At 51.1% G+C, this 25,352-nt stretch overlaps 6 protein-coding genes across 7 annotated transcripts; 2 read left to right on the top strand and 4 right to left on the bottom strand.

Annotated features, from left to right (window-relative positions):
• Positions 1-503: 503 nt before the first annotated feature.
• Positions 504-5,017, top strand: L3040_002588 (uncharacterized protein; the record flags this gene model as incomplete). Its single annotated transcript, XM_066155610.1, has 6 exons — positions 504-511; positions 611-805; positions 855-995; positions 1,047-2,757; positions 2,804-3,539; positions 3,594-5,017. 6 exons carry the CDS (start codon positions 504-506, stop codon positions 5,015-5,017), a joined length of 4,215 nt encoding a protein of 1,404 aa, XP_066012592.1.
• A 637-nt stretch (positions 5,018-5,654) lies between these two features.
• On the bottom strand, positions 5,655-7,671 carry L3040_002587 (uncharacterized protein; the record flags this gene model as incomplete). Its single annotated transcript, XM_007290599.2, has 2 exons — positions 5,655-7,393; positions 7,479-7,671. 2 exons carry the CDS (start codon positions 7,669-7,671, stop codon positions 5,655-5,657), a joined length of 1,932 nt encoding a protein of 643 aa, XP_007290661.2.
• A 4,444-nt stretch (positions 7,672-12,115) lies between these two features.
• On the bottom strand, positions 12,116-13,456 carry L3040_002586 (uncharacterized protein; the record flags this gene model as incomplete). 2 transcript variants are annotated; one of them, XM_066155609.1, is made up of 2 exons in its annotated part: positions 12,826-12,841; positions 12,924-13,456. In XM_066155609.1, the coding sequence occupies 2 exons, from the start codon at positions 13,454-13,456 to the stop codon at positions 12,826-12,828; spliced, it is 549 nt and encodes a 182-aa protein (XP_066012591.1). The 2 variants fall into 2 exon arrangements, with proteins under 2 accessions (XP_066012590.1, XP_066012591.1); XM_066155608.1 differs by having other exon boundaries at positions 12,116-13,456.
• A 75-nt stretch (positions 13,457-13,531) lies between these two features.
• Positions 13,532-14,345, bottom strand: L3040_002585 (uncharacterized protein; the record flags this gene model as incomplete). Its single annotated transcript, XM_066155607.1, has 3 exons — positions 13,532-13,562; positions 13,830-14,232; positions 14,306-14,345. The coding sequence occupies 3 exons, from the start codon at positions 14,343-14,345 to the stop codon at positions 13,532-13,534; spliced, it is 474 nt and encodes a 157-aa protein (XP_066012589.1).
• Positions 14,346-21,511: 7,166 nt separating this feature from the next.
• Positions 21,512-23,526, bottom strand: L3040_002584 (uncharacterized protein; the record flags this gene model as incomplete). Its single annotated transcript, XM_007290601.2, has 3 exons — positions 21,512-21,669; positions 21,764-23,116; positions 23,346-23,526. 3 exons carry the CDS (start codon positions 23,524-23,526, stop codon positions 21,512-21,514), a joined length of 1,692 nt encoding a protein of 563 aa, XP_007290663.2.
• A 430-nt stretch (positions 23,527-23,956) lies between these two features.
• On the top strand, positions 23,957-25,338 carry L3040_002583 (uncharacterized protein; the record flags this gene model as incomplete). The annotated part of the gene is made up of 3 exons (XM_007290602.2): positions 23,957-24,649; positions 24,695-24,888; positions 24,933-25,338. 3 exons carry the CDS (start codon positions 23,957-23,959, stop codon positions 25,336-25,338), a joined length of 1,293 nt encoding a protein of 430 aa, XP_007290664.2.
• Between the last annotated feature and the right edge of the window lie 14 nt (positions 25,339-25,352).

The following is a 25,352-nucleotide window of genomic DNA, read 5'->3' as shown; positions in this document are numbered from 1 at the left end:
ACACTACACTACACTACCCTACCCCAGATCAGATCAGCTCAAACAACTTTCAGCCGCAGCAGAGAAAGATCGGGCAGGCTTGTTCACCTTAATATGGGTGCTCCCAGGTCAGGATAAGAGACGACGACAGGCCAGGCCAGGACAGGACAGGACAGGACAGGACACACACGACAGCACCCCAAAGGATAAAGAAGCCAATTCTTTTTACCCTATCTGCAACGCTGGATCCGCCGAATCAAAAGTCGCCGAGGAGATCGATTTCTCGCCCGGAAATCCTTGAATATTAGATCGTGTTCAGTCTCTCGCTCGACACCTTTCTGCCGATACAGGTAGTGACACCGCGCCCGGGAGAGTCTATTACAGCAGACGCCAATCTGGCTCGGGATCAGAGAAAGTCGGCCTGATGGCGCCTATCGCTTCAACAATCGCGTTGCATCTGGAGGGCGTGTCCGATAGCCAGCGGGCAAGAGAGGTCTACAAGTGCGTTGTCTCAATACCTGTACATGTACTTGTACCTGTCCCAATCCCAGTCCCTATCGCCCTCCAGATAGAAAAGGGAAGGTAGATGGCTGTGTAGCGATCATGAAAAGGCTAACAAGCGGCGCTGCAGATACTACCAACCAGTCCCCGTGGCGGCCGACAAGCCAGAGATCACGGAAGAGTCCTCCGATGATACAGAACATAACAGAGATATCAAAGTGACATCCAACGTCACGTCCTCCAAAGTCTCCTCGCCCGATACCGCGCTGACAGCCTTCTGCCAACTGACAACATGGAGGCTGGGCTCGCAACGGGCTATGATAAGGCTGGTACCCACCTCGAAAAGCTGTCGAGGGCAGGTGCTGACTGTTTAGTGTCATTGATGCCGAAACCCAATACTTTATTGCCGAAGGCACGAAGACGGTGGATCTGGTAGATAACACCAAACATGCGCCAGGAGATGACATATGGATTGGTTGTGCGGCTGTGAGCAAGGTTGGACGGCTTTGCGAGAGGTAAGCCAACCACATCATGGGATTAAACCAGGCTAAATGAGTGCGCAACAGAACAATCGCGGTCAAACCCAGCGGTGGATCCTACCCGGTCTTTATCGTGGATGACTTGAGCAAGGACGACCGTTTCAATCAACTACCTTTTGTTGCTGGCTCGCCATTCATGCGGTTCTATGCCGGAGTACCTCTGATCACCAAGCGCGGCATCCCCATTGGCAGTCTCTTTGTGGTGGACGAAAGACCAGGCAGGGGCCTCTCCCCGGAGAAAGTCCACTTCATGGGAACGATGGCAGTGACCATCATGAGGCACATGGAGATGACGAGAGAGGTCGAGGAGCACCGTCGAGGCATGAAGATGAGTCGAGGACTCGCGTCTTTTGTGGAAGGCCGAGCAGAGCTCGCCGAGGCCGAAATCGAAGCCGAGGACAACGAAGGAACCAAGATCGTAGGCCAATTCGAGACGGAAAATTCTCTTCGAACCACGAGGTCCAAGGGCTCAGTGCGAAGCTCCGTGTCACAGTCACATGCGGGATCTGTCGCCGGTGTCGATGGTCCGGAGAGGGAGTATTCCGCGGCGCTGTCGAGGACGGAAAAGGTAATATTTGCTGCAGGCCAGGACAGCCTTCAGGATACCCCGAGCAAACGCCCAGATCTGGAATCTATGGCCCAGTCGCAACAGACGTCGTACGAGACGAGTGTTACGATTTCATCTCCCAGCGACCCCAATGATAAGAGTGCCAGCTCCCCAGGCGAGGAGCAGACGGAGATCGTGTCGATGAAGCTGCTCTTTTCACGCGCTGCCAACCTGATCCGAGAAGCATTCGAGGTGGACGGCGGATGCATTTTCTACGACGCGCAAACCGGGTTCGGTAGCGACAAAGCTCACACCCAGGGACCCCACGGAGATCCGAGCAGTCACCAAGAGAGTCCAACGAGTAGCATAGCTGGCTGCCTGAGCAGCGATCTGGATAGTTCGGTGTCCGCTGGGGGATACTTTTCCGATGCAGAATCGAAACGAAGATTCCCTGCAGCATTACCCGCACTTCCCTCGCAGGGCGATGGGTCTCTGGAATTTGCTGACACGGCCTTTTCTCACACTACCAGCACCGCCTCGAAGCCGTGCGAACTCCTAGGTTTCTCGACTCCATATGCAGCTTCCATCAATAGTGATCCGATGCCAGGCACGGAATCTTTCAACCCGCTGGAAGAGAAGACTTTGATGCCCCTGCTCACTCGATACCCCCGGGGTAAGTTATGGAACTTTGACTCTGACGGTGGTGTATCCTCTTCATCGGACGAGGAGCAACATCCACCCTTATCGAGCGACCCATTGAAGCGCAGTAAGGAGATGCGACAACGCAAAGTCAAGAACAAGCAGAGCAGGTCTGTCGCCAAGATGCTGGCCAAGTACTTTCCTGGTGTCCGGCAGCTGCTGTTCATACCTCTCTGGAATGCCGGATCGTCTCGCTGGCTGAGCGCTTGCTTTGCTTGGTCAACGGAGCCGACCCGTGTTTTGTCCATGCAAAGCGAGCTCTCGTTCTTGAGTGCCTTTGGGAACTCTGTGATGGCTGAATGGTCCAGGATTGACACAGAGATCGCGGACCAGAAAAAGACCGACTTCATCGGAAGCATCTCTCACGAGCTGAGATCACCTCTACATGGTATCCTTGCAAGTGCTGAATTCCTGGAAGAGAACTCGACTGGCTGGGAGAGGGGCCTTGTCGAGACTATTGATAGCTGTGGCAGAACGCTACTTGACACGATCGTGAGTCTTTTGAGTATCCGTGATATTTCCTCGCTAAACGTCACAGAACCATATTCTCGACTACTCCAAGATCAATCACTTCGAGAAGAACTGGAGGAAGAACAAGGGCCGGCCACAAGGCTTGACAGGAAAAGCAGGAGCGCCTCTTGCCCTGCAGCAATCCGACCTCCCTATGCTCAACCTATTCCAGGCCCTCGATATCTCCATACTGTGTGAGGAGGTGGTCGACAGTGTTTTTGCCGGTCATGTCTTCCAACACACCACCGCGCAATCCTTCGACCAGGTCGCAGATGCGCGGGGAAAGATGGCAGACTCCATCAAATCGGCAGCTGCAACGGATGCCTCTACAAGCTCGCAAAGTATCCAGGTCTCGTCTGGAGTTTTTGTCATCCTCGATGCCGAGTGCCACAACTACCATTTTACCACTCAACCTGGAGCACTCAGGCGACTAATTATGAACCTCTTGGGCAATGCCTTGAAGTACACGTCTCATGGATACGTCAAGGTGAGCCTGCAGGCTGTCGATACGGATGATTTTCACGTCACCTCTGAGGGATCATTCGCTGGCAGCGAAAATGTTCCGAGGTCTATGATAAAACTGGTTGTGGAAGACACCGGCCGTGGAATCTCACATGACTTCTTGAGATCGAAGCTCTTTATGCCTTTCGCGCAGGAAAACTCGTTGTCGAGCGGAACTGGTCTCGGCTTGTCAATCGTGAAAAAGATTGTTTCTCTGCTCGAAGGAGAAATCACAATTGACAGCGAGGTTGGCCGTGGTACCCGTGAGTCACCACCTGTACACAACCTACTGGCTTACCGTTTCTAACAATCCCTAGGCGTCACAGTCGAGATTCCACTTCTCCGCGAGATGCCTCGAACGGTTGGCTCTGCAGCTTCATCCAGTACCCAGAAATCGATCATGTCCGTAGCCCGCGACACCGACGACACAATCAAACAGTTGCAATCCCAAGCTGCCGGCTACCGCGCCGCCCTTCACAACTTCGACATCGAGACCGGAGACCCCGTCCTCCGCGATATGGGCCGCCTACTCAAGAGATCCATCACAAACTTCCTCGTAAAATGGTACGGCCTGCGCATCGTACCCCTCGGCCAGAAGTGCGAAATCGTCATCTCAAATGAAGCAACTCCAGACATGATCTCTGAACTGATCGCTCAGTCCTCCTCTCACAAGAACTCGCCATCCATTGTGGTGCTCTCTTCTCACAGCTCGCGCTTCGACCGTAATATGAGCATCTCCCCCGATATCAATGTCTCCTTTATCGCTAAACCCATTGGCCCTCTCAAACTCGCCAAAGCCATTGCACAATGTCTCCCCGGTGCACCATTCATACCCACGCCTCGCCCTGAAGCCCATTCTTCGGAATCCTCGGACTTGAGTAGCGTCTTTGAGGAACTGACTATGAGCCCGAGAGGTGGCGAGGTCCTGGACAACTCTCGTATGGCGGCTGATAGTGACAATGCACGAAAAGCCCTGGAGAGCCCGACCCCGAGCGCAGTGCCCGAGAAACACGCGGAATTCCCGTTCCCGATACCTCAGGTGGAGGAAAAACTGAAAACCCCTCCGAGACTTGGAAAGCTTGGCGAGAAATTACAAAGTTCGCTCAAATTACCCCCGAGGACGTCGAGTGTAGAACGCATGCCCATCCCAAAGTCCGTGACCAGCGAACCCATTCCTAAACCCTTATCACCTCAGCCTAAGGCAAAGTTGGATTCTCCTACGCTGCTACTAGTGGACGACAACCAAATCAACATTCGTCTCCTGAGCACATATCTCACGAGGAGGAATTACGCGGTGGTGCACGAGGCGATGGACGGCCTGCAGGCTGTGAACAAGGTCGATGCTAGGAAAGAAGGGTATGATATCATATTTATGGACATCACGATGCCGGTGCTCGACGGCTTCGGCGCCACCCGCCAGATCCGCGCGATTGAAGATCGTCGTCGCCGCGCCACAAACCCGGGCCTTTACTCCTCGTCGGACACTATTTGGGGCTCTGTGGTGTCAGATCGCAAGGGATCTGGGGCACGTGGTGGGAGGAATGAAGGTGGGGACGGAGATGGCAACGCGGCACTGATCATAGCGTTTACAGGTCGCAGTTCAATTGAGGACCAGACCGAGGCGGTACGGGTTGGCATCGACCTGTTCATGACAAAGCCGGTTGCGTTTAAGGAGGTTGGCAAGATCATTGATAATTGGGTTGCTAACCGGGAGAAGGAGAAGCGGGGGAACTTGACGTGAGGTGGCTGGGGAAGCGGGGAGAACAGAAAGCGGGAGCAGTGAGGGAGACGCATGATATGGGAGATGTAGGTGAAGGATGGCGGGGGAAAAGGATCATGTCTCTGAATTCTACTGCACTGCACAGCAGTACTCGGCGTTCGGGTCTGGCTCGGAGTGAGCGTCGGCATTGGGCATTGCGAAGGGCGTTATCTGGAACAAGGGTGTGCTTCTCATTTGGCTCCATCTTGGCGGTGTGGAATGCCTTTCGTTTTGTTTTGGAAAAATGTATACCACGAAAGCGAGCGAGATACTAGGTCAACGAAGAGATATGATAATGGGAACGGGAATGGGAACGGGAACGGGAACGGGAACGGGAATGGGAATACTCCAGATAGGATAGCGGCTTTCAGGCTAGCTTCAAACTTCACACAAATCACCTTGGTAGAAGGGGCGAAAATGACTGTGCAATTGAATCCCTGGCGTGATTGGTGGGTATAGTAGGTAGCTGAATTGTGAAGTCGTTACGGAGGTAGGAAGGTAGGAAATGGGTATCTAAGCGATGATAGCCCAAAGCGAAAAAAAAAAAAAGGAACGGAACAAAAAAAAGCAAGAAAAAAAAACCACAACTAACTAACTGCTGAATACTCCGCCTCAGCTCTCAGCAGGAAGCCGTCAAAGGCACAACCAGCTGCAAGGTGCCGTTCCATCTCGGGACCTCGCCGCTCGCGCTCGCGCGGAAGGCTTTCAGCTCTGCTACGACGTCGCGCAGATCATCAGCCGGCGGGAGCTTTGCTTTCGCTTTCGCTTTCGCTCTCGCTCTCGTCTGCATGTTTGTCTGCATGTTTGTCTGCTCTTTACCCTTTGCCTTCTTGTCTCCCTTCCCTTTATCGTCATCGTCATCATTATTGTTATTATTATCGTCATCATCGTTATTAAAGAAAGAAAAATCACCCCTCGTGCTGGCCAGAAAGGTATCCATCTCCTCGTCTTCCTCCTCCTCCTGCTCCTCCTCCTCCTCCTGGCCGGTATCCGCCCGGACGAACTCCAAGCGGAGAAGGCGCAGACCGGAGAGCAGAGTCCCCGCCGGAGCTTGCGCCGAGGCTTGCGCCGAGCGGGCCCGCGCCAGGCGCTCGGCTCGGGCGGCGGCGTGGCGGAGGAGCCGGATCAGCTGCTCGATGGTGAAGCCGTGGGATTTGGTCGGGATGCCGGTGAGGGTGAGGGAGGTGAGGTGGTATGTGGCGGCAGCTAGTGGATCGGCGGCGGCGGCATCGAGGGCGGAGGTGTATGCGCTCCCGAACGCCTCGGCGTCGTGGAGGTGGGGGAGGTGGAAGGTATCCGTGCTGCTGCTGCTGATGCTGATGGTGGGCGTGTAGGTGGCCCACGAGTGGTGAATGCGGAGGTCCTGGATGGGGGAGGGTTGCGCGGAGGGGCGTATGGGAGACGGAGGAGACCACCAGACGCTTGCGTGCGGGGGCGCTGCAGGGAAGAGGTCGGTGGTATGGTTCTTGGTCTTGTTCTTGTTGGCGGCGCGGACGGTGCCGATGTCGAGGACCTGGAGGCGGTTCCGCGTGCTGAGAAGATCGACAAGGATCTCGCTGGTCAGCCTGTTGCCGGACACATAGAGGTTGGTGAGGCCGCTCTGGATGTACATCGAGCTGTTCTCGCTCTGGGCGTGCTCTTCCATGTGCCGGATCACTGCCGAGGCGGAGTCGGGTCGTCGCGTGGAGAGCGTAGACCAGGGTCCGTGATCGTGCTTCTGGTAGACAGGCGGAGATTCGTACATGGCCGCATCGTCGTCCGGGCTGACGGGGTCGGCTACACCAGGAAGGTCTGGCTGTCTGCAGAAGTCGAGCAGGCGCCGGATTTGCGGATCTCCAAGAAAGTTGTCCCTCACGTCTAAGCTCCAGAGCCGCGGTCCGCATCGGAGGACGAAGTTCGGGATGGTGGTCAATCGCAGCTGACGCATCTTCAGCACGCGCAGGTTCTGGAGGTCCAGATGCTCCAGCTGCCAGAAGCTACTCTGGGTCGTGTCGGTACCCGACATGTCGAGGTGCATGAGATGGTGGAAGCGAGGCTGCCTGAGCACCAGACTGACATCAACGGTGAAGCAGCTGGCGACGCTGAAGACGAGTATGTCAAGGCCGGACCCAGGGCTGGTATCACGGTAGGTGCCGTCGCCGACCGATGGCATGCCGTCAAGTATCAGATACTTCAGATTCGGCATCTTGGTTATAAACCTGAGAACAGTTTCGAGATTCAAGTCTGGTTCATTCTTCCAGTAATCACGCTCATGTTGGCGCTTGAAGGCCTCTTGAAGAATCGGGCGGACGTCGAGAGACTTGACAAAGACATTGTTCTTTTGGAACGGCGGGTGGAGAAGTAGGGCGACAAAACGCTCTGGCCATGGACTTGCGCTTAGCAGAGCAGAAAAAAGCCGGGCAGAGCTTTGCTCTTTGGATCGTTCTGTGAGAAAAAGACTCACCGAACGGGCTATGCGTATCAGACAGGAGCAGATACTTGACAGGGTCCTCCCAAAGGCAGGAGCTGAAAATGTGGAAGAATCGGCGGTTGGCCTGTACCATGGCACGGAGGGTTTCGATATCGAGGTACGGGGCCAGAGCCGAGATGCCAGCCTGGTAATGATCTTTCGCCGTTTCGTAGCGCGGGAGTGACATTTTGATCGCGGGTTGTCGTTGTATATAAGGCGTACTCGTTTGCTGTTTGGGATTGGCTAAGCTGCACGTGCCGATTATTAATTTCTTAGCGAGAAATTCATATATAAGTAGGTAGCCGACGTTACATTCATTTAGCGAGAGAATCAAGGAGTGCATCGCCAGTCAGTATTTGTATAGTTGCAGGGATGGATTTTTATTCTTGGAGCTCATGCCTAGAAGAGTTGGTCCGTTTGGGAAATAATCTGAAGCTTATGAGGTTACTAGAAAGGTATTTAAAAGACGGCGCTGGGCGTAAAGTAAATATTTATTTTCAAACGTGAACATTGCGGCTGCGATGTATATTAAATCGATAGAAGAACACAAACAAACACTCAAGGCCTCCTCGGCAGCTCTGATATAACACACTCTGCTTAAGAGGGGTAATGATACATATTTGAAGACATCTTTATCGATCGGATGTAAAGATTCGAGAAGATAATCGCACTTTTATGCTTTTTGCAAAGAAGCAGGGGAATAGCCTTCTACCCGGAGCGTCGCTGATCGTGGTCAATAATAATCGTAGCCGAGGGTTTTCGATATTGCCAGGTCATATGTGCGTAAGTCTTTAAGATTGAATAGATTCTTTGACATTGAATAGATGTCGAGTAGATGTCTTCTAATACATCTGAAGGTTCTTCCGCAGATATGTCATCTCGGGAAGTATTGGTCTTGAATGACTGTTATTGTTATTGTTGTTTTGCTGCGGTTGCTGCTGCCCTGCTTCTGATGCTATTATGTGCTGTTGCTGCTATTGTCGCGACAGCGCTTCTGTTGTTGCTGTTACTGATCTTGTTGATGCTATAATGTGCTGTCGTTACCGCAACAACGCTCTCGTTTGCTGCTGTTACCGTCCTTGTTGCTGCTGTAAACCATCGCTTCTCTATCCAGTCATAGACCTTCCAAGTTGTAGCTTCAACTCCCTCCCCATCATCTCCTTTCCAATCCCAGGCTCTCTCTTTGCTAAACATCCCGAAAGCAGCGCCGAATCGCCTATCACCTGCGTCCTAGTCCGGGGCTCTCTCAGCCGTAGACAGTATCCTTATCCCGCCCAAAGGGATGCGGTGGCGGCGCGGGGAAATCGAGCGGATGCTCGCATGGGTGGAGCTCTGAGTAGTCTGTATGGTAATAGCTGGCTCATGCGCCTCGACGGGTGTAATAACGAAATGATTTGACATGAGTGCTGGGCTGCAAGTGTGCGTTTACGCTTGCAAAAGGGGTAACGAGTTGAAGATAAGAGAGTCATGATTACCTCTCTGCAAAGGGAATTGAGCTGATCATTTCACGTTAGAGGCGGAAGTTTGCGCTGGTTCGTATTACCCCCAACTGTCTCTGAAACGGGCGGAGAATGTGGCATCCGGCAATGGTTTTCAATTGCGAATAGGAATGTGGATTAAGAAGGACGTGTCAGCAATATAATATCCAAAGCAGAGTTCTTACCTGCAGAAGATGTGCTCACAATAAGCCTCCTGTGCACAATGGCTGGTAACGAAAGCTCCTGCAAAGTGGAGGTGGTCAATAGCCCGAAGCAAATCTCTCCCGCTCCATCAGCTACTGAATTCAACTCGATCGGGCAAACGACCAAGTTCTTATTTTGCAAAACTGACACTAGAATCTCCTAGAACCACAGAATCTGTGTTGCGATATTCAAGCCTCCTTTTGCATTAAGGTATCAGTAGCAGCTAGCGGTTTTTAAAGCTAAAGGCCAGTCCCAGACCGGTTAAGTAGTGAAGGGAGGAGTCTACATATCTATGTGCTTACCTTTGCAGAACTTCTACAGTCCCCGCTGAAAGTATTGCACAATTGACACGCATGCTATCCCAGACTCTTACTCAGCCTCCAGATATTCAGCGTGACGACTTCAGTAGTAAGGAGCAAGGGCAAACCTGGGCTTAAGCTTCCTTTCCTTCTAGCTTAGCGAGTCTCCTTGCATTCTCGTATATCGAGCAGGTGACCGATCTCCGCGACGGAGCCTAAGGAGCGCTATCCGTAGATACATGCTAGCTATATAGCGTTAGGGATACTCGTCAATACTTGCAACTCGCAACGTCCTCGCTTCAAGTGTGGCTTCTTCAAGCAGCAGGAAGAACCTTGTCGCCGTTGCACCAGCACCCGAGAAGACCACCTCGGGCGCAAGGCAGAAAGAAGCGACAGGAAAAAGACGGACGTCTGACTATTCCGAGATGTTGGGTGCGGTCATCGTATCACCGTATAGTGGATACACGTGCGTGGTATACAAAAAAACAAAACAATACAGATTGCGAGAAAACGAGGGAGAAAGGGAGAGAGAAGGGGAAGAGAGGAATAGCTCGTGGAGCGACTGGTAGCTAGGTAAGTGCGTGAGAAGTACAAATTCCCTACCTTCTACGGAGAGTCCTGCTTGTAGCTAGCCTGTCTGCCAGCCAGCTTCCCGATTCATGAAGCGAAGAGCTTTACAAGGGCGGATATGTACACCACATTATTGATTCAGCGCTTTTGAATCCTTTTGGAATATATCTATCTATCTATCAAGGCTTCTGCAGCAGCTGGAAGGTGGCTAGGTGGGATACTCACTCATCAACTTACTTACTCACTCACTCACTCACTAGCTTCAAATCCTCAACATAAATACGGCGTAATCCCCAGCTGCAGACCAAGCATATTTGCACGTAAGGGATATTGAGTAAGTAAGTAAATATCAAGTAAAAAAGGCGCCTAAACTTCGAAAGTGAAAGAGGTCCAATAAAATTTATAACAATCATTCAGCAAGAAAAATGGCTGCTACTACGGTTATTGTGTAACCAATGCTGCTGACGTTGTTGATGCTTGTATTCATTTATTCAGATATATATTCATATTTTGCATAGCTACTTCTGATATGATTATTATTGATCAGACAGGGTATTCGTGCAGTGCAGTAGTTCATGCGCGTGCGAGGCATATATACATACATACATACTGCGAGGTACGATCCCGCGCGCGGCGAGGAGGCACAGCACCGCACCGCATAAGGGGTCCATCCACGTCTATAAGTACGCGGTGCAAGCATCTCTCTCTGCCGGCGTGTAGTGCAGATGTTGGTGGCTTGCGGCGGGCTTGCCTTATCAAAGAATGCCATCTCCATGATCCATCTGGATTCGACCGTCGACGCCACTTTCTGCTCCCTTTTGGGGACTCTCGAGGGCAGGGGATCGCGAGACCTGGTGGGTTTCTGGATTCGGCGGATTATACGAGCAGCAGCTGCAGATATTAGATAGACTCTCTACGCTGCTAGCCGTTAGTTACTAGATGAAGCCACGAGGAGGAGAACTATGCTATTAGATGCATACGATGGACGATACAGCCCATGCTCTGAAGAGGGCATTCTGGAATCCGGCTACTACAGCTCTGTGGAAAATCCGCGTAGTTACAATGAGTTTTGAATTGAATCGTCTCATTATTTAAAGTGATTCTCAGGTCTCTGTCTTAAGTAAAAAAAAGAAAAAAGCGAGTGGTGACAAGACAGAAACCGAGTTGTTTCCCACATCCCATCCCATCCCATCCATGCGACCAACCAATCAACCAAGAGAGAGAAGTACATCAGTCGAGGAGAGAAAAACTATGCATGCCCTGGTGGTCTGTTCCCATCTCGATATCTGAGTCTTCTCTGGCGCCCCAAACCGTATCAAATAAAAAACTCCTCCCTCTCTCTGCACCTCCTGCTCCTGCTCCAGCAGCGACTACTCTTGCTCCAAGTCATACACCTGGCCCGCGGCCTTGGGCCCCCAAGAAAAAAGTATGATGTGTCTATTGAGATTTTGAAAACAGTATAACACACCGCGCCACATATGCAATGCACACTCTATAGTTTGTTCCAACAGACGAGATGTTAAAAAAAAAAAAAAAAAAAAAAAGTAATGATTGCATGGAGGTAAGTCCTAGAGATCGATTCACAAGGCGTTGACGAATCCCTCGCTCCCCCTCCAAAATGAGGGAAGAAAAGGAAAAGAAAAGAAAAAAAAAAGATTGAATATGTGTCCTCAGTACAGATCAGTCCAGCGAGAGACAGATAGAGAGGTCAAGAAAAATGAACGAGGGCTCGCTTCGAAAGACCGAAAAAGAGTACATAGATTAGCGAACAACATTAATGGAGAAACGCAGAACAAAACAAGACAGAAAGACGACGTAAAAACATGGGAGATCTTTCCGCAACTTTTGGGGCGGTCGCCAGTCAAAAAATCTACCACCACCGCTATCAATCATAAACATGAACCATCAAATCATAAGGATATTTCTTTCGTTCACACATGCTTTCTTTTCCCTCTTTAAACACATACACGGCCGGGGTGGGGAGGTGGGTATCATAGCGGTCTTGGGTCCTCGTAGCAGCATGCGGGCGTCGGCGGCGTATATCGTCGAAGTCACAGTTGGCAAGCAGACAGCTAGCTAACTAGCTCGATCTCGCACTCGCACCTCCACAGCCGGCGTGCCCAGTACGAGGCCTCGAGCCGGGCCCAGTAGTCGTCGACCTAGCAGCTGTGCCCTCCTGACTGCCGCCTTCGGCCTTGATCTTCTTCTTGTTGGTGCTGTTGTTGTTATTGGAGCCGGCGGCCGCGGAGCCCTTGCGCGGCTTCTTCTCCATGCTCAGCCACAGCGCGTAGGCGTCCGGGTGGTACTGGGTGCGGCTGCGGGCGCCGGGGACGGCGTGCCGGAGGACGTGGGCCTTGATGTTGTCCATGCGGTCGGCCGGGAAGATCTTCTTGCAGAACTCGCAGGGCACGGGCGAGCGCGGGGGCTGGTGCGTCCGGCCGTGGCGCTTGAGGTGCTCGAGCCGGACGAACTTGCCGCCGCAGCTGGGGTGGCTGCAGAAGTGCCCGGCCCGCGAGACGGCCGTGATGCTGCCGTACTTGCCGCTGCCGCCACCACTACGGTCTTCGCGCTTGGCTGCTGATGACTTCTTGCGCGGGAGCTTGGCTGCTGGCGCCTCGCGTCTCGCGGGGGTCTTGGGCTCGGAGTCGTCTGCTGGCGTGGGCTTGTCGTAGAAGGGGACTTGGTAGTCCAGCAGGCCGCCATGGTCGTTCCCGTTCCGAGAGTCGCGGAAGTTGGACGGGCGCGAGGGCGTGGAGCAGTCGGGGAGTTGGTGTTCCCCGGGGTCGGGCATCATGTACCGCATGCTCTGCGGCGAGCAGTCGGACATGGAGAAGCCCGAGTCGCACTCCGGGCTCGCGTGTTCATAGTCCATGCTGAGGTGCAGAGACTTGGTGGGAGATTGGATCGTGTATAGATCCATGAAATTCGTCTGGGAGGGGACGACGCAGCTATTCGAGAGCGGCGTAGGGCAGCTCATGTCGGACATGGGCGAGAATAGTTCGTTTTCGAGGGAGGGCGCGCACAATGGGAGACCATCGTATGCTGTAAATGAGTTACACAACGAGGAATCGAGGTATGGCCCGTAGTCCATCTCGGCCATGCTGACTTGGGGCATGTTGACTTCGGGGGCCAAAGTCGGCTGACTTGGGGTGAAGTCCATCTGTTGTTGGTATCCTACCATCATACCCTGTGTCAAGGCATTCATGGCATTGAAGCCATTGATGTTGGCGTATCTATCCGGCGTTGAGACTGGGGTCGGAGCCGAAACAGCTGAGCTCTCTCGCTTGGCGGAACCAGAGTTGGGCGATCCTCGTCTGGGTGTTGACATCGGCGTGTAAACAGTCGACGAGTCCCAGGTTCCTGAAGATGCGTCCGAGTAGGAGGAGGTTGCGGAATGGTTGGAGGAGTAGGAAGCTCCCATGGGATTGTCGTAAGGCATGTTACTGTGGTGGTGGTTGTTGTTGTTGTTGTTGATGTACATCATTGCAAGAAAGCCTCAACTGAGAGATGGGTTTTCAGACTCAGGACTGTCCTCGAAATTAGCTTTCATTGCAAACACGAAGCGAAGGATGACGGACCGTAGCGGGGGCAGGCATTCAAGGTTCAGAAAAGACAGTGGCTATGAAGACTGGAATGAGCGACGACGTTCTTCAGAGATATTGACTTGCAATCGGGGAGAAAGGGCCCTTATCAAGTTGATGTTGCGTCACTTGATGACAACCCAAACCTGAGATGGGGTCTGAAGGTAATGTCGCTCTGTCCCAGATGAGGAGAGTTGGTTAGACTAAGCTCACCTTTCAATATTGAGTGTCGAAGGGGTATTACTATTATCTTGAGTCGCGTCTGAAATCGTCTGAAGTCGCGTTCTTGCTGGGATGAGCAAGGTATGTCGTGTTGGAATGCCACTCTCTTGTCGCGACTTTTCGAGATTTGGGCGGTTCTCACTCCCTGGCACCGCCGTTAAGATTTCCGCGAAGGCACCGTGTCTTCTCCACAAGAGGACGTAGGGTGTCTCTGTCGTACGTGCAAGAGCAAGGAGCCCTGATCGGATCTGAATAGTAAAGATGTTTGGCCGAATAAGTTTCTCCAGGTCGTGGTTGCTTACCCCTTGGGAAGGGCGGCCGTGCCTGCTCTTAACGAAACATTTATCCTGCAGCTGGTGGCTGTCTCTAGCCTGCACAGAAGTCCTGGAGCAGGCTGGATCAGCCTCAGATCCCAATTGTGGGGACCTTCGTGCCGCCAGATGGAGTAAAAAGAAGAAACGTCTCACATCTCTCTTCCGGCAAGATATCCTTTCGGCGTGGCGACATGCCCCTTGATTGAGACAGGATGGAGGAAGAGGTTACGATATCCACCCTCATTGGAAGAGGTCTGGCTAACATGTTCCAAAGTTAGCAGGAACTGGAGATCTAGTTTTGCCTTTGCATTCCTCGCACGACGATTTTCAATTCCAGAAATCGGGGGCTGGAATGGGCAGTGATCGTTGAGAATGTACCGACCGTCTCGAACGGCCCTACGATAGGAGTGGAAATAACGGCTACTGGACTCGACTGACAGACTGACAGACTGACCTACTGACAGACAGAGAGACAGAAAGACAGACGAGATGTCAATATCTCGATTCGACCTACTGAACTGTACCGCTGAGGCACAGATGAACTTTGGCTCAGGGGACCTGGGATCTGGGATCTGGGATCTCGCATCTGGCATCTGGGACCTGGGACCTGACGTCGTCTACCTAATCTGGCAATTTCAAAGAACAAATTTGATCTGCGAAATTGCTTATTGGCAGATCATAGTCTGATCTGCGAACCAACATCTCTTGGGGTTCCCAAGAAGGCCGGTGGTAGGGATGCTAGTTTGATATTCTGGATCGCCTACGTAGTAAAGCTCGTCCTCATTCTCGACGGGCTTAGTCGCTTACTGATAAGGTGTGACCGGACTCACCGGACACTACTCGAATCTGCCCTTCTGCGCATCTAAGAGCTGGATGGCTTTTTCTTCCCAGCTCGATGGCGCTGCCGTTGAGATGCGCCTCATCTCATTCTCGTCGAAAGGAAGACCTCGGTCGGGACTCGGGATACGGAATAATAACTTTGTTTAGCCCGACGACCCTGCTCCAAGCAAAAAAAACATAGAGAAAAAGAAAAGTGCTTCAAATGCTTCTCCAGGCCGAGCTCGGCTTTTTTTCCCGGACTCATCATATCTTGCAAAGTTGATGGAATCGACGGTCCAATAGCGACGACCAGTTCTCGCTAAGCCACCAACAACAACATCAATAAAAGCTCTGCCAAGGAGCAGGCCTCCCCCTGGGCTGCTGTGATGTGAGCAGTCTTTCCCTGTAATCTGCAATCTATAAATCTGTAATCTACGCGATCCCTGTCTCTGAGAGAGTGCAAGTTTCAGAAAGAGGTGCAAAAAAACATCCAGGCCGAGGCTTAAGTAGAGTGCGTGATGCTTGTATGTATTTACTCTAGCTTTGTGTAACCGGGACCAGTGACCCCCCCCCCCAAAACCTACTCAAGGACTGACTAACCTGCCCCCATTTCAGCTCATGATTGCGGAATACCGCAAGAGGACGCACTGTCGGGCCGGATCGTCTCATTTCGGCATCAGTGTTGTGTGAGTGAGTGAGAGGGAAGCGAGCGAGTTGGAACGCCACTACGGATAAGTATCTCATCATCTCTTATACTCACTCACCAGCGCTGCACCTGCACCTAGCTAGCTACCTGCCTGTCTGCCTCTCTCTCTCTCTCTCTTGCAAAAACATCATCCCCGTATGTAGGTATGTATCTTAACCTACGACGAACAAACCGATAAATAAACAAATCAACAAACAAGGCTCGACCGTCCCCTCGGATCCCAAAGCCTCCAGCAGGAAAAGGCAGGATTGCTGCAACCCTTCCGTCTTCCGGTCCTCCTCCGCTGATGTGCTGCGTCTAGCTGCTGCATTTCCCCTGCATCTTGCGCGATTTGCCGCTGCACATCCCGAATGTCTCTGGACCGACCGACCTACGGCGTGACCGAGGAGAAGAAGAGACATGCAGAGATATACAGATCTGAGAGACATGCAGACCGAGATCTGTAGACCAAACATATATACACATCACAGAGAGACATTACACTTTCGTCGAATTACGTTCCCACCGGAGCCAACTCCGCGGCGGATCCATTCGGATGCATAGATCTTCGATCCTCATTTGCGACAAGCACCGTAGTCCGTTGCTCGCAGGATCTTGGCTCTCATGATCCTGCCCCCATTCCCGATGATGAAACGAACGTTGATCCCAATTAGCAGCATATTTTTGTACATCGTGAAACGATTTTTTTTTCTTCTTGGTGCTCTTCGTTCGTTTATATTTACCTATTGATTTCTTTCTTTCTTTCTGACTGACTGACTTACTGACTACTGACTGACTGACGTGCTTGACTTGACATCGAGCACCCAACTAACTAAATCCTGCAGAATCAGACCATCAAGATCTCATTCGTCCCAGATCCCCTAAAGGCCTCCTCCCTACATTCTTCTTCCTCTTCCCTCACTGGGACTCCAACAACACCAATACCTACGTAGTCTAGTCCGCCAGCCCGCAGAAAAAAAAACGGCTGACCTGATCACATCACTCTCCCTCTCTTCTCCGTCCAGCGATCTACATCCAACATAGAGCGATCAAATAGCACCTTCTACTAATTAAGCTAATCTCAGCGTTGAGCCCATGAGATCAGTCCGCCTGCCAGCCTTCTCAACCACCATTCCCCTCCCCCCAACCACGCCAGAGAATGCATCATCATGCAAAGGAGAGCCCCTCCCATCCTCCCCATCCGCTCCCCCGGCGGGGAGAGATGCACATTGCAGATTGCAGATTGCATATTGCAGACCCGCGGAAGCCCGTCTCTTGCCTCCCGGCGTCTCGCCTAACTAGTCAGCTGCGGTGTAACACCAGATCGATTTGCACCGGGTGACGTTTAGCGAACGATACTATCAAGTACGTATTTGGATATCCAGATCAACCAGGTAACTGCTGCTCAAGCCAGTGAGTGGAAATCACTTGACCTTACTATTCGAGGTCACGCAGCCATATATTTCCCGAGGAGCAACCTAATATGTAGACAAGCGTAGGCACCGAGATTGTACGTACGATAAGTGCGGATATAGGAACTTCTGCGGTACGGAAAGCACGGGAGCAGAGTTTCATGGCATGGCAGACTTGGGGGATCAGGAAGAATAAGGTAGAGAGGATATACGAAGTATATACATACATACATACATAAATAAATTTACAGAAAGCAGATAGATAAATAGTAAAAAAATATTCAGAGCGCTCGCTCATGGCTCTTTTCTGACTTCATTATACTCTACGGAGTCTTCACTCGCCTCATTCTTCCATACATATCTTCATCCATGTACTTCGTATCCAACTTCCAAGCCTCTATCTCCCCCCAACGCTATGGCAACGTCCCTCCCTCCCTCATCTTATCACCCTTTCTTCTTATTCAATATACTTCGTTTCTTACTCTGCACTTAGCCCGACTAAATCTATCCCAGCCCAAATTGATATTTGGGTTACGGAAATGGCGTCGGCCGTTACAACGGCCAAAAATGTAGAGTAGTGACACAAAACACGATATGACATGACATGACTCGGTAAGCGTGGCTTGAGGGTACACAATCACAGCGGCAGCATTCCAGCTTCCAGCTTTCTCGCATGTACAGCAACGCCTTTTTTTCAACGCTTCTAAAAGGCGGGGGAGGGGCTGATACCAAGGGGGAGGGAGAGGCGGATGGGAGGTTGGGAGGTTGGGAGTTTTCTAGTTTCTACGACGGTGTAGGAAAGACGAGATGGATGGCTTATGCATGCCTGCGGATGGATATGAAGAAAGACAGATCGACACGTGAAGATGGCTAGCTGATTATCTGGTTCGGTTGTTCTCGAGCTGTACATGATTATAGTAAAGTAAAGTAAATAAAAGCTTATCATTAAGAAATCAAAAATCTAAATTTATATATATTTCTCTCTTTCTCATCCCTCCTTTCCACTCTATCATCAATAACACAATGACATATCCATAAATGAAAGAAAGTAAAAACCCCAAACCACGATAAATCTTTGAATATTTTTTAATCATCGGAATAATGAAATCGCTCTCTCGATTCAAGAGTCAGACCGCGGGAAGCGATTTTCCTTCCTATCTTCCTCTCCTCCCCTTTCTGAAGCTATATTCAGAAGTTGGAATCAAGCACAGTATTACGTAAAAAGGCACCCTTTTTTCCAGAAGAGGGATTCAATCCAGTCGGATGATACTAAATACATACAACACATAGAGCTACTGACCATTCCAATCAACGGCCAGCCAGCCCAGCCAATCCAGCCACCCTCACACAACACACCCACCAAATCTCTCTCCCTCCATTAGTGAATATCTCGATTCAATACATACAATCATGCTGCGAAGGAAACTCGCGCCCGCAAGCAAGCAACCAAGCAGGCAAGCAAGCAGGCACGCAAACAAGCAAACCATGCCCATACCTCGAACACCTTCACTCAAATCCATATACGCTACCCTTCCCTTTCTTTCCTTCATACACAACCCCTTCTCCCCCTCCTCTTCTCTCCTCATACAATATCCCACCACGTTAACAATCCTAAACCCCCGCCTTTCTCCTTCTTCTTTTTTTTTTTTCACTTTTTTAAAAAAAAAGGATACACTCTGCAGCAACAGGTAACAAAACCGCTATGGAAACCCCCCCCCCCCCCCCCCCCCCCCCCCCCCCAAAAAAGAGAGACCCCCCGTCAGATAAGCTTCTAAACAAGAGCTACTCTGCAGATCTTCCGTCCTCTTGTTAGATATCTTTATTTTCAGATTATCACGAGGTATATTCCTTCACAGAAATAACTACACCAGGGTATGAACAACATCCTAGCTTGCCCTATCCCATCGCAACCAAAATCTCGAGAATGATAACGATGACGATAAAGATCTCAACAGCTGTAATCAATCAATCAATCCATCCATCCAAATCAACCAACTGATACATGCAATCTACAGCTGAGCTGAGAGCCCAGCTAGCTCAGCTGCTATTATACTCCGTACGACTTCCCTCCTCTTCCCCGCTCCAAGTCATGCACTTACAGAGTACTCCGTATACTTAAGTAGAGCATAGGTACATAGTACATACATGCATACATGCATGCATGCCTGCGTGCCTGCAGCGTCCATCTCACGGTCGGTAGGTACCAAGCCCGAGCCTGAGCCCCGGTCGGGCAATAAGCAAGTAAGCCATCGACTCCCGAGTCCCGAGTCGGCCCGCTGCACAGAGCTTACGCTGCATACATACTGCATATACACTGCAGTAAAGAAACAAACAAAACTAAAATGCCCCCTCCTTCCCCCCCAAAAAAACAAGTGAAAATAAAATACACCCAGTCTAGAGCCTGGCAGGCCCACGAAAGAAAATGGGAGGAGGGATGGGAAGAGGATGAGATTGATGATGATGATGATGATTTCTCGAAAACGAAATCGCTGGCGTGGAGAAAAAAGACCAGAGAGGGAGGGAGAGGGGAAGACAGAAATCGAAAAGCAGAATGGAGGTATGAAGAGAAAAGAGAAAAGAAAAACAAGGGAACTAAGAGAAAAATAAACAAAACAAGCAAGCATTCAAGCGAACGACCAAGCGAACAAGCATCTACACCTCCCTACCCTCCTCCTCCTCCTCCACCTCCTCCTCTTTCCAACAAATCGCAATGCCCAATCTCATCTACTACGTATATCCACTTAGATATCCACCCGGCTAAGTACCCAGCTCTATTCACCTGCCAACTGCTAACTGCCAAACAAGAAGAAAAAAAAAACCTGGTCTGCCAAAAAAACCGAAAAAAAAAAAAAAAAAAAAAAAAAAAAAAAACCAAAGCCCGTCAAGAGAGTGCCAGGTAGGTACTCTCTCTACCTGACTCTTGAAATGGCTCGACTCCACACCACTCCCCCCCACACTACAACCTCAGCTCTCCTCCCGAGTCCCCTCCGAGCCTGCCAGAGACCCTGCGTATGCATATGCATACCATGCATTGCATATGGAGAGAGCCCGGGCCACTCACTCAACTCACTCACTCAACTCACTGTACTCCAAACATCGCCAAGACTGGAGCCCCCCCCCCCCCAAAGAAAAGAAAAAAGAAAAAAAAAAAGATATAAAAGATATAAACGAATTCGCGAAGATTACTGCTTTCATGGAAGAAAACCTGGAAGCGCTCCCTTTCCCGTGCGGAGGAGGGCGTTCGCATGATAAGAGAGAGGAGAGAGAGAGAGGAGTGGACTGATCGTTCGCTCGTTCATGTAACGGATAACAGATTGGCAGACACAAACAAACAAACAAACAAACAAACAAACAAACAAACAAACAAACAAACAAACAAACAAACAAACAAACAAACAATTCCTCGAACCAATCTCCCCAGATGTAAACAATAGGAAGGTGGTTACAGTAGGTGACATTCGATCTCCCATGCATACCGAGCGCGCTAGTACCCGTAGATGAATAGATCGAAAGATAGATAGAAAAGGGAATAAATACAATATACCGTATGGCTATTCTGGGTCTTGCATCAAAGCTGGAACATCGGTGTTGGAGAAAAATCGGTGTTGGGAAATTCAAGATTACCCATCGCGGCATCGCCAGGCCAGGGTGGACTGGGAACCCTTTCATTTCACACAGCAGCTGCCACGGAGCGCGCCTCGATATGGAAAACTGACGGGCTGGTGATTACCAGCGCGCCTGTACCGTCGGAGCCAATTTTTGTGTGGTCCGGAGAAGGGAGGGAGCTACGTGAGTCGGTGGTGAGAGCGGAGGGGGGGATCACAGGATTTTGTGGTACGATAGGGGATGAAACTGCATACACGATGAAAAGATGCTTGCCGTGCACGAAGGAAACAGAGCAAAGCAGAGAAGACTGGGTATGGTAGGGCAGGAGTGGTAGCTGCCTTGGAGCAGGGTGTGCAGCGACAAATGAATAAGCTCTTCGATTCTATAGTACGCAAAGCGCTGCCTGCATCCCACTTCCACTGCGACGACAATCTCGTGCGCTTGAGACTGGCCAGTAGCATGCGCTACGGATATAGGAGAAGATTTCTCCACCCTCCAAGATATAGGCTGATGGACCCAGACAGTATTGAAATTGTTGGTCATCACGATTCTTTTGGCCTCGGAAGCAGATCTGGCACCTGGGACTGCCATTGTGGATTCGAACCGAGTTGATCGATAACATGAACCGATTGCGATGGGCCGAGATGATACCGATCAGGCTAGAATTTTGAGTGCGTGTGATTCCCCTTCCATGCACCCCTTGCCGAAGGGTTGATTTTTGGCGATATTTCTGATCTCAGGTGGGCTTATATTGTGTTATCGAGTTCCAGACCAGCGTCTTCCATGCACCCCATGCCGAAGGTTGGTTTTTGGCGATATTTCTGATCTCAGGTGGGCTTACATTCTGTTATCGAGTTCCAGACCAGCGTTTTCCAGCGTCGCTTCGTCCTTATCCTTGGCCTCCTTGATCTTGGCCTCCTTGATGGATTCCTGGATCTCTTGTTCCGTGGCTTCCATACCGTCGGACGACATGAGCTTGTTATTCTTGTCTTCCGCTAGGAGGTGCACATGCATCAGCCAAGGTCCCTCAATCAAGCCGCAACACCAGGAAACGAGGGTACACGGCTCGGGAAGGGATCGTAAACTTACTCTCGGGGTCCACCAACAAATTCTCCTGCACTTCGCAGTCCGTTAAAATGCTATCTTCACCGATCTCTGCCCTTTTTCCCACGATACACCCCGTAAGCTTGCAGTTTTTTCCAACCACGACGCCATCCATCAGCAGACATCTAATGAGCTTTGCGCCTTGCTTGATCTGGCAGTTGGCACCGATAACGCATTCCTTGATCGAGCACTTGTCTTCCACTGTCACATTTTCTGCGAGTAGGCAGTCTTGTCTGGTGACAGTCGTCTTCGAAGCTACGCCTTGTGGGTAGGCTACTTTGGCTTCGTGCGCAAACGGCGAGGATGCATCGCGGCCTACAGCTTCGATCGGTTCAAGTTTAGCGAGTTGGAGGGATACGGAGAGCAGGAGAGGAGCGGTATCGACCCGGCGTATGATCTTGGTATTCTTAGGGTGGATGTATGCTAGGATGGGAGGAACGATGACTTTCTCTTTGCTATCGTTGGATTCTCCGACCTGGAGACGGGAAGTATGGGTTGTGCTGAGGCTAGCAAAGCCGATATTGTCATGCTCTTTGTTGTCCTGCATCATGTTCTCCTCACTTGCTGTTGGAGGAGGACTAGAGAAAATCTTGCTCAGTCCAATCTTCTCCGCCAGACCCTCTTGCCACCCAGCTTTGGCCCACCATCCGATGACATCCTCGCTGATACTGTCCATATGCTCGTTGCTGTTGATCATATCCATTACCCACGCGGGGAATATGTAAATGTGGGCGTCGCGGTGCGAACTCAGCATGCGTATCCGAGAGTGGGCTTTGATGAGACTGTGTCTAATTGGTAGGGCTTTCTTGGCCTCGGTGATGTCGTTGAGAGTGTCTGTTGGGACAGAGTATACCAGCTTGGAGACATGGGTAAGGAGCGAGGACTTTGATGGTGGTACAGGACCAGCTTCGATAGGTGATGTTGCAATGAAGTCAGTTTCCTCCCCTTTGATGACGGTCTCTCCTTTAGTCTCATACCAGACTCCTAATCCACCCCGCCGTCCTCCCTTCTCTCCTCCCAAAGCCATTTTGGGGCCGGTGAACTCATGTCCACCACCTGTTGCACCACCGAGACCACCCTCCTTGATCATCCATGATTCCAGCAGTGATTCTCCGCCAAGCTCACAAACCAGATCACATGGTAGCACAATGAAGTCGCCTTTAACAACGGCGCGAACTTCTGGTAAGCGAAATATTTCGGCCGTGCCGGTATTTTGCTCGAGGTCTTTTGGAGCCAAAAGATCCGGCTTGGGTAGCGGGAGGCCTGTGAGATGGGGGTTTGTGTTGAGAGCAGCTGTGATCGCTGGAGCAGATGAAGGTGGGGTAATCAGAGTGATGTCTATAAATTTCATCAGTATTTGGTATTTCCGGTTCGCAGCAAAATATGATAAACCCTAATGCATGACAGCTGAGACGTTCCAGCTGGGCCCATTCATTGTCAAGCGCAATTCCAATGTCTCGCACTTGATTTTGACAAAATGACGAAAGTTCGAGACAAAATCTCAAGACAACGAAAAGCATATGTTGACTTGCGTAGGATATGAACAAAAACGAGAAGGTTAACCTACTCGTGATACCTATCCGATAGCAGAAGTCGATGGCGTACCAGACCATAGGCCGGTTTGCAATCGGTATTAGAGCCTTTGGACTCTCGTCCGGGTTTGCCGTGAAGGTCGGGAACGAAGATCCAGGACCGCAAAGTATGATGGCTTGGAAGCCAGGGGCTGGCATCGAGAGAGCGTGAGGCATCGTGAGTTGTGGTTCTACTACCGGTCGACCTACTTTGGGTTTCTATTTTTTGTGGCGACTCCTCTATGAAGTGCTTGAATAGACGGCGTGTAACCGGATCTGTTTACGTGTTGGACAGATTTAGGTATGAGTTTTTGTAAAGCGTTCAATGGTTTTGTGTTGTATGAAGTGTGAGTATCGATCTGTATATAAGGTCAAGGTCAGATATTTTGTTAGTCATACACCTGTAGTCACGTGGTGATGATTGTAACAGGGATCCGCGGTGAAAGCTGCTCAGTGAAGTCAACAAACCGGAGGACTCCCAGTTTATCTCGAGAGTGCGTCATCTCTCTCTCCTCACACAAATGCGCCTCCCTCTCCAGAATGCCAGCAACCCGAAGAATGTAATGAACACATCCACGGCCTCCATCTCGATTCTCGGACCTCCAATATGTCTTACGATCAATCTGGGCGCAGGACCCAGTCCTCCTCCTCTCAGCGCGGCGCGCTCACATACTGGTTGCCCCTCGCCTTTTCAGTCACCGTTGCGACGATTGGTCTCGCTGCGTGGATTTGGAGCGAGCGGAATGACGACGACGAGGACGACTATCCTCCTCGCCCTCCGCGAGATAACGACAGCGTCTACGATCGACCAGGTCACCATCGGGATGGCACTATCAGGACAGGGCCTCCTTCGTACGCGGATGTGAGGCCAGGAGAAGTGGCATATGGCACGGCCCCAGGGCCAAGACCAGAGGAAAGCCAGAGTTATATGGCTCGGATGTCGGGCGCGCTGAGGAGGACTCCAAGCCCACAGCAACTCTTCGACAATGCCAGCCGCAGTGTAGTTGGTGGCATCGGCGCGATGGGCGCCGTGGTTGGGAGCGCGCTGGGTAGTATCATGGAGGAGGACAGAACCGCCTACAAGGACCACAAGACATGGAGCGAGGAGGCTGCAGCGAGGGCGTTGACCGAAACGCAAGGACCTATCGAGATGCGCTCTGCAGACCATACACCCGGCGTTGCGCCAGCTCAGAGAGTTGCCGTCCATCATGGAAGGCGGAAAACAGTCGCTGTTGTGGTATCTGCTGATACGCACTCTGATGCTCTCGTTCACGACGAGGGCGAGTTCCATGAACATGCTGTGAGAGCCCAGTTCTTTGGCTGACTACATGTCTAATATTTACAGTCTGTTCTGTCACATCTCCCTCGGAATATCGATTTCTCTAAAGTACGACTTTTCGTTCTCATATACGCTCCAGGATTGAAGGAACATCCTCTTGATGCGGGGGGTGCCAGGCCTCCCGGATCTCTCAGTTCCTCATTTTCGAATATAGGGCACGAACAAGCACAGACACCAGGATCAGAATCGGAAAAGCAATTGTAAGTTGGTTTTCTTCCGTTGATTTCAAACTTAACACATTCAGATCTTCCAGCTCCCCATCTCCAGCATTCAATGCGATATATGCCCAAGGCTTGGCACTTATTGAGAAGGAGACAATGGTTCTCCCCTTCACAACACCGTCTGGGCACGTCCATATCCTCCGCCATCTCGGACCCGAGATAGTATACCTCCAGGAATCCCTCTCGGGAAATAATGGCGAACTGGTCAACCAATTGCAAACCTGGCTCAGACAAGATGTTGTCCTAGTAGTTGGCGCAGACGGTGGCCACGGTGGACTCGCGGACAGTGAGAGTGAAGCCGAGAATGCACCAAAGAAAGAGCACTGGTGGGAGCGCGAGGACCGCGTTGGCCGAGGCCGAGGGGTTGTAGTTGTAGAGGGACTGCGTGTTGGCGATGACTGGGCTCGGAGAATTGAAAATAGGGAATGAACGGGTCTTCGTAT

This window comes from Drepanopeziza brunnea (assembly GCF_022702325.1).
Source record: "Drepanopeziza brunnea f. sp. 'multigermtubi' strain 214-2 chromosome Unknown ctg3, whole genome shotgun sequence".
NCBI classification, from domain to species: Eukaryota; Fungi; Ascomycota; class Leotiomycetes; order Helotiales; family Drepanopezizaceae; genus Drepanopeziza; species Drepanopeziza brunnea.
This window is presented reverse-complemented; position numbering and strand designations above follow the sequence as displayed.